Source organism: Carettochelys insculpta, chromosome 3, assembly GCF_033958435.1.
Source record: "Carettochelys insculpta isolate YL-2023 chromosome 3, ASM3395843v1, whole genome shotgun sequence".
In the NCBI taxonomy this organism is placed as follows: Eukaryota; Metazoa; Chordata; order Testudines; family Carettochelyidae; genus Carettochelys; species Carettochelys insculpta.
Window position 1 is genome coordinate 172425002 of NC_134139.1, and position 16194 is coordinate 172441195.

Genomic DNA, 16194 nt, shown 5'->3' on the forward strand with positions numbered 1-16194 from the left:
GACCAGTTGAAATGGTCCTGCCCCTTTGGCAGCAAGCCCCTTAGCTGCTGGGGGACTTTTTTCCCTGGCAGCATCAGCAAACTGTGGCCCAAGGGGGCAGTGTCACTGGATGACCAGTTGAAGTAGTCCTCCCCTGCTGGCCGCAGCAAGCCCTTTAGCCACTGGGAGAGACTTTTCCCTGGAGGCAGCAGGAAGCCCAGGTATAGGCCAAGGGTTGGGGGGAGTGTGTTGCTGGATGACCAATAGAGCTGTTCCTTCCCCACAGCTACAGCAAAGCCCCCAGTATCTTAACCACTGGGGGAGACTTCCCCACAGCCACGGCAACAAAGCCCCCAGTAGCTTAACCGCCAGAGGAGACTTTCCCACAGGAGCAGCAAAACCCCCTGTATCTTAAGTGCCGAGGGAGACTTCCCCATGGCAGCAGCAAAGCCCAGACATTCTTTCTTATGTGACTGGCAGCATTGCCAGCACCGAAGGGCAGGCACCTGCTTTTATTGGGTAGGGTTGGGAGCAACCCCCATGAAGTGTCTGAGTGCGGAAAAGACCCAGGCTGTGTGGAGCCTGTGGGGGAGGAAGTGGAGTTCACACACAAATGGAAACTGCTGAGAAGAAGTTTCTTGGCATGTTATGAAAGCACGACCCTCAGCACAGGCTTGTTGACACATGGTACCGTGTGTCAGAGGCTGGAGCCAGCCAGTGCAGAAAAAAATAGCAAGCGTACAGACAGAACTGCAAACTCCCTGAAGGGGCTATTTGAATGGGTAGATGCATGCACCCTGCTAGCAGCATAGAAAGAAAGAAGCCATTTCTCAGGCTCTCATACTAACATGAGCCTGCAGCTAAAGGCTCACTGCTCATGCTTGGAAATTCAGGCTATTCTTGTTACTGGAGAGCAGCGGCCAGAGTGGAGCACTGAGAGGGACATTATGGGTTATGTACGGGACACCTCTGGAGGATAATAAATTCACTTTTAAGATGTGGCGCTTCCACACTTGCCTTTAATTGAACTTCTGAATTCAAACGTGACGCTAAACCTGTCAGGTAACTTGTGATTTTAGTGCTCCCTAAATTGAGCTAATGCTATTTACAGTGAAGACAATTGTAGTAAAATCAAGCTAACTGAATTAAATTAGAATTTATCTCATAATGTGGATGCAGCCTATGGCTACGTCTACACGTGCAGCCAACATCGAAATAGCTTATTTCGATGTTGCGACATCAAAATAGTCTATTTCGATGAATAACGTCTACACGTCCTCCAGGGCCGGCAACGTCGATGTTCAACTTCGACGTTGCTCAGCCCAACATCGAAATAGGCGCAGCGAGGGAACGTCTACACGTCAAAGTAGCACACATCGAAATAGGGATGCCAGGCACAGCTGCAGACAGGGTCACAGGGCGGACTCAACAGCCAGCCGCTCCCTTAAAGGGCCCCTCCCAGACACAGTTGCACTAAACAACACAAGATACACAGAGCTGACAACTGGTTGCAGACCCTGTGCCTGCAGCATAGATCCCCAGCTGCCGCAGAAGCAGCCAGAAGCCCTGGGCTAAGGGCTGCTGCACACGATGACCATAGAGCCCCGCAGGGGCTGGAGAGAGAGCATCTCTCAACCCCCCAGCTGATGGCCGCCATGGAGGACCCAGCAATTTCGACGTTGCGGGACGCGGATCGTCTACACGGTCCCTACTTCGACGTTGAACGTCGAAGTAGGGCGCTATTCCTATCTCCTCATGAGGTTAGCGACTTCGACGTCTCGCCGCCTAACGTCGAAGTTGGTGCCGCTACTTCGAAGTAGCGTGCATGTGTAGACGCAGCTTATGTGTGGCAACAAAAGGGGTTCTGCTATTGGCATGGTAATCCTCTTCTCTGAGAGGTGGTGGCCAGGCTGATGGAACCATTCTTCTGTTGATTTTCTGCTGTCTGCATAATGACTTATCTTTGCCTCAGTGAACCACTCAGCTTTAGTTAAATTGACCTAATTTTCTAGTGTATGTTAGACCTAATCCTTCAATAACCAATACCAAAGAGCTTCATCCTTAATGGTACAGAAATTAAAATATTATCAATGAACTCAAGTCCCAAATTTGATGTATATTCAGCTTGTTATAAAACTTTTAATGAATGTTCATTGAATGCCAAGAGCTTATTTCCTTTTTAATTCCTTTACTCAGTTGTTATTTGTGTACATAAAATGGAGAAATCAGATAAGTGTAAGCATGTGAAATTTAACACTGTCTTTTTAATGGAAAGGCTCAAACTGGATTACAGTTATTGGGCTTGATACTGTTTATTGTTTCCTGCTAGGTAAATGATTTCCTCCACTACAGGAATCATTAAACAAAATGCTGTAATCTGTTTTATGCAAGAGGTTAGGCTACCTGATTATAATTGCTTTTGTTTGGCTTTAAAAATCTATGAACCTCCAGTGTAACATTTGTGGCCTGTTTCTTCAAAATCAATAGAGCACTAATTAGTTAACCTCATTTTCCACAGTTCTGATTTGATCCTTAATTTACTAGTACCAAAATCACTCAAAGAAAAAAACCCCTCAAAATGGCAAATCATGGTGTCATGGAATTCAGGGGTCCCCAAGCTCTGTGGTCCGTCCACAGGCAGGAGCGACTCTCACTCAGCAGGAGAACGGCGGGTTTATTAGCTGACAGGGCACAGCATCTTACAAAAGAGTCAGTACAGCAGGCAGAGACAGCCAGTCCAATCCATGTTGGGGAGAGGAGGCCCCAAGGGGCCCCCTGGAGCTGGAGCCTTGCCCCCTTCTTTGTCTTTCTCTATCTCTCTCTCTCCCAGCCCAGACTAACTGTTTTCCAACTCCCAATTCCAATTCAAACCCCTCAGGCTCCACCTCCCCCTTTGTCTGCAGTCCAGAGGTGTCACCTGGTCTCCTAGGTTACCTTCAGCAGGAGCCTCTCACTCTCTGTGATCCACTCACGTACACACATGTATTCCCACAACATCACACGTGGACTTAAGAAAACATAATAACAAGCAGTCCAGTAGCATCTTAAAGACTATCAAATTTATTTATTAGGTTAAGAGCTGCTGTGTTTAATACCCACTTAATCTCATTACCTATTAATAAATGTGTTAGGCTTTAAGGTGCTGCAGGACTGCTTGTTTCTGTGTTACTACCGGTTAACGTGGCTACCCCTCTCAGACTTAAAAAAGGTGCGTAAATCAAGGAAAATGACTTGGGGTAGTCATGAAAATATTTTCCCTTGTGAACGGTACAGATGTTTTACTGCACCATCATTCGTTAGACACTGTGAGTATGTGCACATCAACTGTTTGGCATGGTAGTAATAAAAATAATCACAGCAACTGTGAAAGGTAAATTACAAATTTCTAGGCAGATAAATGTTGTAACTCATATTTGTCACCCAATCACTAATTTTGGCTTTGAAAAATAGATGTTTTGGGTTTTTTTTAGAAAATGAAAATAGAATCATTTGTCTAAAGCTCATTACCTTTTGAAATTATTCTAGTCCATTGACAGTACCATCTAGGTTTTTTGGTCCTAACTCTGCAAACCTTATTAAACCAAATCTCTCATAATGGATACAGATGAAGGTTTTCATAAACAATGATCACAGGATCAAAATGAAACCATATTAATTAATTTCCTTTTTTAAATTGTATTTAGATGTTTCAGGTGGCATACTGTTACATAGTTTTTATATCGTGTATTCTGTTCAAATTTGTATACAGAAAGCTTGGAAAATATTTTTTTTTGGCTTTTAGCCAGCTGTCTTTTTTATTTTAAGGTTGATGGCTTTTGACAGTTAAATCAGCATACCTCAGTTATTCAGCATAGCTGAGCATTTAATATTCTGGTGACAGCATATTTCAGCATGATACACAACATTTAAGTCTTTTGTAACTTCACATGTGGACATCTAGTTTGACTTTCACAAGCCAAAATATATAACGCATGTGTTTGTGTGTATATAAAGTTGGGTTTTAATCCTCTGGTGCAATGAAACTGGGTGCAGTAAAGTTAGAGCTTGTCTGTGCAGCTGACAGAACATTCCTGGGCAGTCTGAGGCCAGACTGAGATTATGGAATGTGCTATTCCTCCTTCACGAACCTTACCACGGTCCACACCAAGTGCATTTCTTTAAACCTTTCCTTCTCTAATGAAAACACATGCAAGCAAACCAAAAATCCTCCAAAACAGAATGCTCCACTGCACTCATTTCTCCACCTGGCAATGGCAAGAGGTCTGAGAGTGGGAATGAGTCTATACTTCCAGATAAGTGTAAGGGGCCTTTGTGTGAATGAAGATGTAGCCCTTGTGTGAGCAGCTGAATCAATATGAAATCTCAGAAAACAAGCATGTATTGTTTTGGTCAGTGTAAATTTTTGTGGAAAAGCTGTGGAAATTAAAAGACCTTTTATTTGTTAATTATCATAAAATGCTTAAACTGTTTTATTTCAATCTTTTACTTTTTTTCCCCACAGACTAAAACTGGTATGGCATTATTATATGATGAAGGGTCTGAAAATGCCTATGACATCCAACTGAAGCTTACAAAAGAGGTACTAACGATTCAAAAACAAGATGTCATCTGTGTTAATGGAAGTGATCACAGTACAAATGTAAGTACTTCTATGTCTATGTGCTTTTCATTGCATATATAAGGCCGTGTCTACACGTGCCCCAAACTTCGAAATGGCCATGCAAATGGCCATTTCGAAGTTTACTAATGAAGCGCTGAAATGCATATTCAGCGGCTCATTAGCATGCGGGCGGCAGCGGCGCTTCGAAATTGACGCGGGTTGCCGCTGCGCGGCACGTCCAGACGGGGCTCTTTTTCGAAAGGGCCCCGCCTACTTCGAAGTCCCCTTATTCCCATGAGCTCATGGGAATAAGGGGACTTCGAAGTAGGTGGCGTCCTTTCGAAAAGGAGCCCCGTCTGGACGTGCCGCGCGGCGGCAACCCGCGTCAATTTCGAAGCGCCGCTGCCGCCCGCATGCTAATGAGGCGCTGAATATGCATTTCAGCGCTTCATTAGTAAACTTCGAAATGGCCATTTGCATGGCCATTTCGAAGTTTGGGGCACGTGTAGACGTAGCCTTAAGTGTGTGTGTTCCCAAATAATCAGAAAGTGAGGTTATCAGAATGTGAGCTGCTTTATCAAATGAGACACAGATAAAGAATGAAACAGCATTCATGCGTGTGCATGTAAAATCGTATTTTAGTCCGTCACAGATTCCTGTCCAATTTTGCTACTCTAGTAAGTTTAACATTGCAAGGAGAAATAAGGCTGGCATATAAACACTGAAAAAGCAGCATTTCACTAGCAGAGAGAGGATTGGTTAGGTTATCAGATGGAGAAGATGTTCTTTTCCCACTGAAAGCACTTTGAAAAGAGATTAGACTACACCACTCATCCCCCAGAATCTCTCTCTCATTTATTCAAGAGCAGAACAGGCGGGGACAGTTTTCTAAACTCATTCCTTCACGTTAAATTTTTTGAGGCACACCTGGAACCTAAAAATGTGTGATAGCACCTATGCTATGCTTTCTTTTCCACATGCACTCTGAGAACTAGCTCTGTCATGCACTCTTGTCATGGTGAGGTCCTCTTCTGTATCACCAGGTGACTTTTTCCTTATGCATAGTGGGACAGCTATGCATACATGCTGTACAAGAAATACATTAGGACAAGAAACAAGTTAGCAGTGGAATGTGGATCACTTCCCAAAGTGGTCTAGTTGCAAGGAAGGGTAATTATGTTGTATTTCTCGAGAAAGAAATATAGGTAGACTGCATTTTATGAGCACAAGAAGTTTCTTGTACTGTGTTATGAGTTCCTGGAATAAATCATGCATAATAGCCTCCTTGGAGACATAGCAAATAAAGATTTTTCAGGACTTGTCTTAAGTTTAAAAAACTATAGTGGCATCACTGCAGCACTTCAGTATGGACATTATCTATGCTAACTAGAGGGGATCTTCCTCTGGTGTAGGTTATCCATCTCTGCAAGAAGTGGTATCACTCTGTACACAGGGATTTTGCTCTGATTAGCCATGCTACTGAGAGCTGTGGACTTTTCACACCCCTGACTGATGTAGTTAATCCACCCTACTTTTGTAGAGTACAGGAGTTTATGATTCCCTGTAGGGTCCCTAGAGCAGGAGGTAGATAATATTGTAACCACATGCGCACACATGCATGCATGCAGGGACACACACCCTATTGCCTCCTTTCTATTTGAACAGCTACTTGAAGTTCAGTGACCTCAGAATATTCCAGAGGGAGGCATACATTGATGATGGAGCCTAGCATTTTCACTCATGCAGTTCTGTTTGTTCACAAGTAACGTTCAGGGTCCTGGGTCTCCAAACTGAGGAGGAACCAGAAAAAACAATAGTTTCTTAGCTTACAAACCTCTTTAGTCAGTACCAGACTCCAAAAATCTATGTCTCATGGCTTTCTTGCTTACGTCCTCCCCTGTTTCTCTCCAGTCCCCCCACCCATGCTTTCCCTTCACACACACACACACACACACACACACACACACTTTTCTTACACAAAATAATATTCAGCAAACTCCACCCACCTCCATCCATCCTAAAACTCCTGGGCATGTCATATAACACTTTAATCTTAAGTTAGGATTTGTGATACATTTATCCTTATGTTTATGTTTGTTAAAGATCATGTTCACATCCATTAACCTCATGAGAAGGCTTCTTTTTAAAAAAAAAAAAATCCGTTCATAACAGTTTCACTCAGCTCATAATAATATATGCATCATTTTGGACAGTTAATATCGGTATAATACCATCCAAGAACAATCCAATACAAATTGCTGATAGTAATTAGATATTTTTTTCTCTTATGTAATTGTTCCAGAGTATCATATGTGAATGTGGGTTGTTTATAAAAACACCTAAGGGGACCTCATCATTTGATGATGTATAGGATGCCACTAAGTGCAGTGACAAACATGTCACACTGTGATTGGTCTATGGAGACATTTCCTGTGGCCACCCTCTTTTTAAGGGGGAGAGTGGGCAGCATGCGGGTGTCCCAGTGTCTCAGGGAGGGGGCAAGCCAGTGGCAGAGCTCTTGCAGGGTCTGCCTGCTCATGCAGAAATTCTGCACTCACCTGGCATTGTCCCAGTCCCCAGCATTACCCGCTCCGTGCTGCTGGGGTGGCTCCAGAGGCAGCAGAGTGCTCAGGGGAGGTATTGCCTAGCAAGGTGGTGGATTCTCCATCCCTCAAGGTTTTTAAGTCCCGGCTTGACAAGGTCCTGGCTGGGATGACTTAGTGGGGGTTGATCCTGCTTGAAGCAGGGGGCTGGACTAGATGACCTCCTAAAGTCCCTTCCAGCCCTATGATTCTATGCCAAAATGATCATCTTGGCTATTTCAACACTACAGCATGCTTTCGAAAGGCCATCTTTTGGATCTGAAAGAGCACCTTTCAAAAGAACGCAGCTACACACAAAAAGAGGGTGGTGCCTGAGATCTGCCCTTTTGAAAGGGAGCATCTACACAGCCGCAGGGGCTCTTTTGAATGAGCAGAGTCGGAAATGCCATGAATGGGGGTTGCATGGCTGACAAGCCCTTCCAGGTCCTGCAGTTAGCCGCGATAGATTTTCCAAAGAATTTAGGGGCCTAAAGATACAGCTTGGTATTTAATGGGATTTCAAAATTCTAAGATGTCTGATTTCCATTGAAACCAAAAAGGTGTCTATGGATGTTTGAAGACTCCACCAGCTGCCTAGCTGCTTCTTTAGCCTCTCTTGAACATCTGACTATTTCGAACGAGCGGAGCAGAGATGCCGTGGAAGGGGAATTGCATGGCTGACAAGCCCTTCCAGGGCCTGCAGCTAGCTGCTCCCTTTAAAAGGCCCCTCCCAAGCACTCTTGCCCTGCACATGCAGAGGCCTGCAGAGCCATGACAAGCCCTGTGGAGCCTGATAGTGCCTGGAAGCCAGTTCTCAAGGGCATCCATCAGCAGCTCCTCCTCATCAAGCTGGCCATCCTCGATGCCATGTTTGGCCACCTCACTATGGTGCTTATTGCTGCCCTCCACCTCCTGGGGGAGATCCCTCCCCATTGGGCCTTTGCAGTCCCAGGAGCTGGGATCCAGCCATCGCCTCCTCCGAGCACCCCACTGCCTCTGGAGCCACCCCAGCAGCGCGGACTGGTGGGAGTGTGTGGTGCTGGGGGACTGGGACAATGCCAGGTGAATGTGAAATTTCTGCATGAGCAGGAGGACCTTGCAAGAGCTCTGCCACTTGTTTGCGCCCTCCCTGAGACACTGGGACACCCACATGTGGCTTGCTGTCCCCCTCAAAAAGATGGTGGCCATCGCCATCTGGAAGCTAGTCACCATGGACAGTTATTGGTCTGTGGGACACCAATTTGGGGTCAGCAATGACACTGTCGGGGCTGTCACCATGGAGGTAAGGCATGCTCGGGTCACGCACCTACCACAGGGAGGTGGGAGGGGGCTCCTGGACAAAGAGAACCCTTGTCAGCTGGCAGCACCAGAGGGGGGTACAGGGGAGGGGGCACACCCCATCACACCCTCACAAGAGCGCATGCTCTCCCTCCCACACAGGTTGTGCATGCCATCAAAGCCATGTTGCTGCACAGGGTCATCTCCGTCGGGGATATGGATGCAGCAGTCATGGGATTCGCAGTGCTCAGCTTCCCAAACTGCTTTGGTGCCTTGGATGGGACACACATCCCCATCCATGCCCCAAAAGACATGGACACCGAGATACACTGCAAGGGCTTCTACTTGGTAGTGCTCCAGGCACTGGTGGACCTGAGGGAATGCTTCTGGGACATTTATATGGGCTGGGTGGGCCGGACACATAAGGCCTGGGTGTTCTGGAATTCCGGGCTCTACGGCTGCATGGAGGTTGGGACGTATGTTCCACCACAGGAGCTCTAGGCCAGGGACATCACCATGCCCCTGTGTATTGTGGTGACTGCCACCTACCCCCCTGAAGCACTGATTAATGCCACCCTGTACTGGCCTCCCTGACCCCACCTAGGATCTGTTTAACACGCTCCTGAACCAGGATTTCCATGTTGTGGAGTTGACCTTCAGGTAGCTGAAGAGCCAGTGGCAGTGCCTCCTTACATGCCTGGAGGTCGGCCTGCAGAATGTCCCACAGGTGGTGGATGCCTGCTGCATCCACAACATTGTAGAGAGCAAGGGTGATAGGTTCTTCCAACGATGGGAGGGCCGAGTCTATCCCTGGGATCGAACAGCCAGCCCTCACCACAAGCTGCCAGGCCCACAAGAATTGGATCTGCATTCAGGAGACCTTCTGGGAGACCTTTGCACATGGACTCCATGACTCCCACCCACAGCACCCCATGCAGCCCCCATCTACACATACATCCCTCACCATCCCCCAGCAAAGTGCTCCTCCCCCACCCCTCACCATCCCCCCAACAAGAGCACGGGATACAGGGGTGGTGCAAAAATAAAATTTTAACTCTCACGATAAACTTTGTGTTGTCTAACAATATTACAACTAAGCTACCTACAGCAGGGAGTAGGGGCAACCGATTTACAATGTAGGGGCTGGGCAAGGGGGAGACAGCACAACGGGGGGGTGGGGCTCAACTGGGAGGGGAGGACCTCAGCCAGGACGTGGGGGACCTCAACTGGGAGGAGGGAGGGGGTGCTACTCTAGGATGGGGGTGAATAGCCATGACTATTGGCTCCTGGATCCCCACCCACCTCTGCTCCAGGGTCCTCAGCAGGGCTGGGAAGGGGCAGGCAGCACAGGGAAGGAAGGGCCATGGGTGGCAGGGGGTCCATGAGGGGCAGGCTTGGTAGTGGGGATGGAGACTGGAACAGGTGCAGGGTGTGGGGGTGGGGGGAAAGCAGGCAGGTCAGGAGCCCTGAGTGGTCCTGCAGGACTGCGGTCATCTCCCACAGGTAGCCCAGCAGGTTGTCCCATGTGGCCCTCTGCCACGCGTGTTGTACCTCTTCCATGCGGAGGCACCACTCATTCACCTCTACCTGGCAGCAGGTGGCGTTATCCTCAATGACCTGCCATCGTCTCCTCCTGCTTTGTCCCCTCATGGTGGAGCTGGGTGTGGTGCATGGTCCCCCTCCTCTGCTAGGCTGTTTGGGACCATGGAGAGGCTGGGGTTCTCCTGGCCCTCCTTCAGCATGGCTGCAGAGATGGAGAAGAAGACATGGTCAGTCCCATGTTATGGCACAAGGGCTGTGTACTTCACCCCCTTGTGGGCATCAGCCCTCATCCAGCAGCTTCTGGCCGTAGGGTATTGCACATGCTGTGGGGATTCCCCCTTTGTGGGGCAGCCCCTGGGCATGGTCCAGCCACCCCACCTGCACCCCCTTGTGCATGTGGCTCACAGTGCTGTCCACAGGGTGGGTGCTGGATGCCCCCAATGGCCATTGGGGTGTGCTGGGAACCTGTGTCCAGCCTGGGTCCACTGAGTGTGTGGGTGGCCCGCCAGCAGCTGGGGTGTCCCTACCCCATGAACTGGAGTGTGTGCCCTGCCGGGTACTTACGGGAGGGTCCCTCACCAAGGTCCAGTGATGCATGGCTGATTGTCACCCATCTCTACAACCAGGATGGGAGCTCAATCACCAGCCCCCCCTCGTTGTGGAAGATCTCAGTGGCTGGTTCCAGCTCGAGATGCATGAGGCTGCCTTGGGGTCTGGGATCCTCCCCATTTCCAGGGTGTGGCTCATCTGCCATGGTGTCCAGGGGGAATGGAGGGAGCTGTCCCTGGACCCCAGAAGCCTGTGGAGCTCCCTATAGTAGGAGCATGTCTCGGGACCTGCCCTTGAGTGACTGGTGGAGTCCTGGGCCTGGGTGTACCCCTGCCACAGATCCTTCACCATACTCTGGACCTGGTCTGGATGTGGACAAGGTGTCTTCAGGTGGCCAGGCCCTTGGTCAGGTGGGTGAAGGCAGCTGCATTCTGCCGCTTGCCCTCATCTCCTTCAGGACCTCTTCCTCTTTCCAGAGCCCCAGCAGGTCCCTCAGCTCTGGCTCCGTCCATGAAGGTGCCCTTTTTTCAAGGGCTGGCTGGGGTCCTGTGAGCTCTGTGAGGGCTCTGAGGGCAAGGAGGGGGGCTGTGGCTCCTGAGGTGTCTGACTGCTGGCCATGCAGGCAGGTTGCTGCTCTGGGGCTGCTCAGAGGGCATGTTGGGGGAACTCATGTAGCTGCTCTTAGCATGCTCTCAGCTTCCTTTCACAGTGTTTCTAGGTCTGTGTGGCTTTAAATGAGGTCAGATGCAGATACCATAAAGCCCACTGCCACTGGCCAGGGCATCTCCACATGTCACCTGGCCGGTGCCACGGAGGACTGCTCATTCAAAAGAGCAGTCCATGGAGTGTCTGTACATTTTCTTTCTGTAGAATCTTTGGAAAGAGGGCACTTTTCCTATTATGGGAGTGGAGGAACGCTTTTAAAAATGGTGCCATGTTCTTTCTATTTACTTTTGAAAGGGCGCTTTTTGTGTGTGATGCTTCATGTGCTCTTTCAAAAGAGGGGTGGGTTTTCTGAAAGTACTTGCAAGTGTAGAAGCATCTCTTGTGTACAATTTCTACTTCACTGAAAGGCATGAAATGTTGCAGTTCTGATTGGAAAATGCTGTAGTAATCATCGGTAAGGCACTACTTAGTTATATTCATGGTGGTCACAATAAGATTTGACGTATTTGCAAATGCATGGTATCTTAACTAAGTATTTTTAATGTGCCAGATTATTTTTATTGGGCCACATTCACTAGTTTCTTGTGTGCAGATCAGGAAGCCTTGCTTCTGTCACAAAGGAAATTAAGTTTGATTCAACTTCCTCCTTTTGATTTCTTGACTGAAATCAGTCAATAGTGGTTACCTTTGAGAAGAAAATATGGTCAGTCAGTCATTAGTGGGACTGATTACTGAGACAAAACCTGTGGAAGAAATGGGTCTTGCATCACTCTAGAAGTCTTTAAATGTGAGCTGATCTAGATTTCTGGTGGAATTTAATACTACATTAAGAGAGTCCTCCACTCAGGATTCTCTGCTTGCAATTTTGGCAATTTTATTCTGGGAACAGCTACTATTATACTGTGCACAGTGAGAGACGCATGTTTTGATAACAACTGGAACCTAAAGATAAGAGCCAGACTCTGACCAGGAAGTAGATAGATGGGCCTATAATGGGGCATCTGCATGTTGAAAAAGTTGAAATTCCCACATGTTCTTCACAGATTGCCCTAGTTAAACCATAGGTAAGCCTGTAGGTGTGAAAGGCATTTTGCATGCCTGAGTAAGGAAAAGGCTTCTCCTACCTTTGCAGCTATTGTGTTGTGGTGATAATATAGGGGAGAAAGCTGAGGAGAATTTAGGGCAGGGGTGGACAATAAAACAGTTGTGGGTGGGCCACCACTGGTATGCTTACTAGTGCCTCTGCAGGTATCAGGTGATCACAGCTCTTGTTGGCCACAGATCACCATTTGTTACCACTTCCTGCTGCTCCCATTTGCCATAAAATGGCGATCTGTGGCAAACAAGAGCTGCAATCACCCAATACATATAGAAGCACTGGTATTGCATGCGCGCGCGCACGCACACACACACACACGGTTTAGGGGTTATTTGGTTTTATTGTGTAAACCTCTTCATGATTTGAGCTTTGCATATCTTAGATAACACTTACGTCTTCATACTTCTTTCCAGAAGCTGAGATAAACTGGGAAGCTCAGCTGACATAACAAAATTGAAATATCAGGTTATACTACATGAGAAATTCTCAAGGGATGTACATTAACTCACTTTCCACTTGTTCTAACAGAGCTGCTGATGTTTTAATTCTTCTGGGCATATTGCAGCAGCCATATGCTTACACAGACATTCTGTGAGGACATTAGCTGGAGTTAAGTCTGTGCTTTTCATTGATAGGTAATTCTTTTAGGTTCAGAGAGGAAGCCATGCTAGTCTATACACTATCAAAACAAAAAAGCAGTCAAGTAACACTTTAAAGACTAGAAAAATAGTTTATTAGGTGAGCTTTCGTGGGACAGACCCACTTCTTCAGACCATAGCCAGACCAGAACAGACTCAATATTTAAGGCACAGAGAACCAAAAACAGTAAGCAAGGAGGACAAATCAGAAAAAGATAATCAAGGTGACCAAATCAGAGAGTGGAGGGTGGCGGGGGAGGTCAAGAATTAGATTAAGCCAAGTATGCAGATGAGCCTCTATAGTGATTCAGAAAGTTCTCGTCCCGGTTTAAATCGCGTGTTAATGTGCCAAATTTGAATATAAAAGCCAACTCAGCTGTTTCTCTTTGAAGAACAGTGTGAAAGTTCTTTTTCAGTAACACACATACCTTTAGGTCATTAATAGAATGCCCCATTCCATTAAAATGTTGACTAACTGGTATGTGGATCTGGAGTGTTTTGATGTCTGTTTTGTGCCCATTAACCCTTTGTCTAAGGGAGTTAGAATTCTGTCCAATATACAAAGCATCTGGGCATTGTTGGCACATGATGGCATATATGATGTTAGTAGAAGAGCATGATAAAGTTCCCATGATTCTGTGAGTAACCTGGTTAGGTCCAGTGGTGGTATTTCCAGAGAAGATATGTGGACAAAGCTGGCAGCGGGCATTGTTGCAAGGAAAGGTTCCAGGACTGGTATTCCTGAGGTATAGACTGTGGCTGTTAGTGAGGATCCTCATAAGGTTGGGAGGTTGTCTGTAGGAAAGAACAGGCATGTCACCCAGGGCCTTCTGAAGTGTGGCATCCTGATTAAGGATAGGTTGTAGGTCTTTAATAATTCGTTGCAGTGGTCTGATGATGACCAGTGGTGATGACCAGTGGTGTTCTGTTCTTGGCTCTTTTGGGCCGATCTTGGAGTAGCTGGTCTCTGGGTATTTGTCTGGCCCTGTCGATTTGTTTTTTTACTTCTCCTGGTGGGTAATTCAGGTTTATGAATATTTGGTAAAGATCTTGTAGTTTTTGGTCTCTGTCAGTTGGATCAGAGCAAATGCGATTGTACCTAAGAGCTTGACTGTAAACAATGGATCTAGTTAAGTGTGCAGGATGGAACTTTTAGGTTCATGTCAGGTCTGTAAACATTTTGTTAATCTTTTAAATATTTTGAAAATTGGTATATTTTAGGAGCCTAGTATGGTATAATGGGTACATTCATAAGTAAACAGTTGTCAGTATTCCATCCGTATTACATTTCATTGCCAATTCCACCATCCAACCATTTTCCTGGTGTTTTCATAGAATCCTAGAATACTAAAACTGGAAGGAACCTCAAGAGGTCATCAAGTCCAGGCCTCTGCCCTCATGGCAAGATCAAGCACCATCTATAGCATCCTTGACGTATCATTGTCTAACCTGCTCTTAAAAATTTCCAGTGATGGGGATTCCACAAGTTACTCAGTCAGTTTATTTCAATGATACATCAAACACAAATAATACTGTCTCCCAGCTTTCTCTATGCCTAATACCAGCACCTAAATTAATGGCAGATAGAGGTTTGTAAGAGAGGGAATCACTTTGGAAAAAAAATTGCTCTCAGTAGTAGGGTATATGACAGAAGTTGCATTTGTACTTTGATTATTAATAAGTTCACAGCCTGGGATCTTTTGAATTATTCAATGTCTACTTTCTGCAACAGGTCAGGACAGCATGCTTGCTGGACACAGACATAGGCATAGTGATACACACATTCACAGTCTCCATGCTAACCCACTAAAATGCAACAGAGAAGCCACTCACTCTGATAATGACCCAATAGATACAAATTGCAATAATCTATTTGCTGAAGAACACATGCTGTGAACAAATCCATTAGATAAAACCAATTCAAGGTCTTTGTCCTTTCATTCAAAACTCTCTGTGGGCTTAGCCTAGCTATGAGAGAGAGTTTTTCCATGTAATCTCCCAACATGCTATGTTTCAGTGATTCAGATCAAGTGAACCTTTCAAGGGATAGTTCTTCCATCCGTAAGTCTCCATTTTGTTGTCCATGCACACAGTATTACAGCACACCATGACCTACATGGGTTTATGGCATTTAAGATTGTATTCTCTCTACCTAATTCAGCAAATCAATAAACTCTAATGAGAAAAGCAGATTAAAACTCTAGTGTCCCAAAGTTGTGAGAGCATTAACAATATTTGCAGGACAAATATTGTTTCCCAAGGCTCTTTCTTCCCTTACAACCTTACAGAAACTTTAGAAAAATTGGCATTTAAAAGAATAAACAATTAAGTACAATGTGTAAGGGAATTTTGTTTCTGTTTCCTGGCACATTAATTAGCAGTACAATAGGAATCGAAAAATACTGATAACTTGAAACCAGGCGGAAAAAGCAAGATGAAATTCTGGCATTTTAAATAGGCAGCTGTAATCGTCACATATGTTGCTATAAAGTAATAAACTTGGGGAAAAATAGATGTTTAAATTCCAATGTGTTGTAAAGAAATTACATATTATTGACTCTGTAGCGTGCATATACATTCACAATTCAGAATAATAGTAAAAAACGGAACCTTAAAATGCAGTCATAGCAGAACAAATCAAGCACAATCTTATTTTTTTTTCCCTTTTACTGCCACTCCCTCCATCTCACCCCCATTAGTTATTACTCATACCTAATCTATATATTTTTCTGTATAGCTATTCATGTGGACACTTGGCCGCAATATCTACCCAGTACTGAAAAGCAATAATGAATTCTTTTTCTTCCTCCTCTCCCGAAACATGGTTGGAAGAAAAACAAATCTTGACTTCAGTTGTTTGTGCTTGTTCATATTCGAGTGCAAGTGAGTGAGTGAAAAAGTTATGATGTGAAAAAATTCAGTTGATAAACATGAGGTTCTGCAGGGATGGGGTTTGGGCTGATTCTCTTCAATACCTTTATCAATAATTTAGATAATGACACAGAGAGTATGCTTATAAAGTTTGCAGATGACACTAAACTGCGAGGGGTTGCAGGTGCTTTGGAGGATAAGAGTTATAATTCAAAATGATCTGGAAAAAAGTGGCCTGAAGTGAATAGGATGAAATGCAAGCATCATTGTAAGATATGTTAACAGGAGTGTTGTAAGCAAGATATGAGAAGTAATTTTTCCACTCTACTGTGCGTTAATCAGGCCTCCGCTGGGGTTTGTTTAGTTTGGAAAGGGGGCATAGCAGCTTTC

The 16194-nt window shown here is 45.8% G+C and overlaps 1 protein-coding gene across 3 annotated transcripts in view; it reads left to right on the forward strand.

The window, feature by feature from the left end:
• Positions 1-16194, forward strand: part of SNTG2 (syntrophin gamma 2) — a 329137-nt gene that overhangs the window by 88290 nt on the left and 224653 nt on the right. For all 3 annotated transcript variants that reach the window (XM_074988929.1, XM_074988931.1, XM_074988930.1), the window contains exon 2: positions 4481-4618. In XM_074988929.1, coding sequence (XP_074845030.1) covers positions 4493-4618 — 126 coding nt within the window. In that variant the 5' untranslated portion in view covers positions 4481-4492. The remainder of the gene's footprint in view (positions 1-4480; positions 4619-16194) is intronic.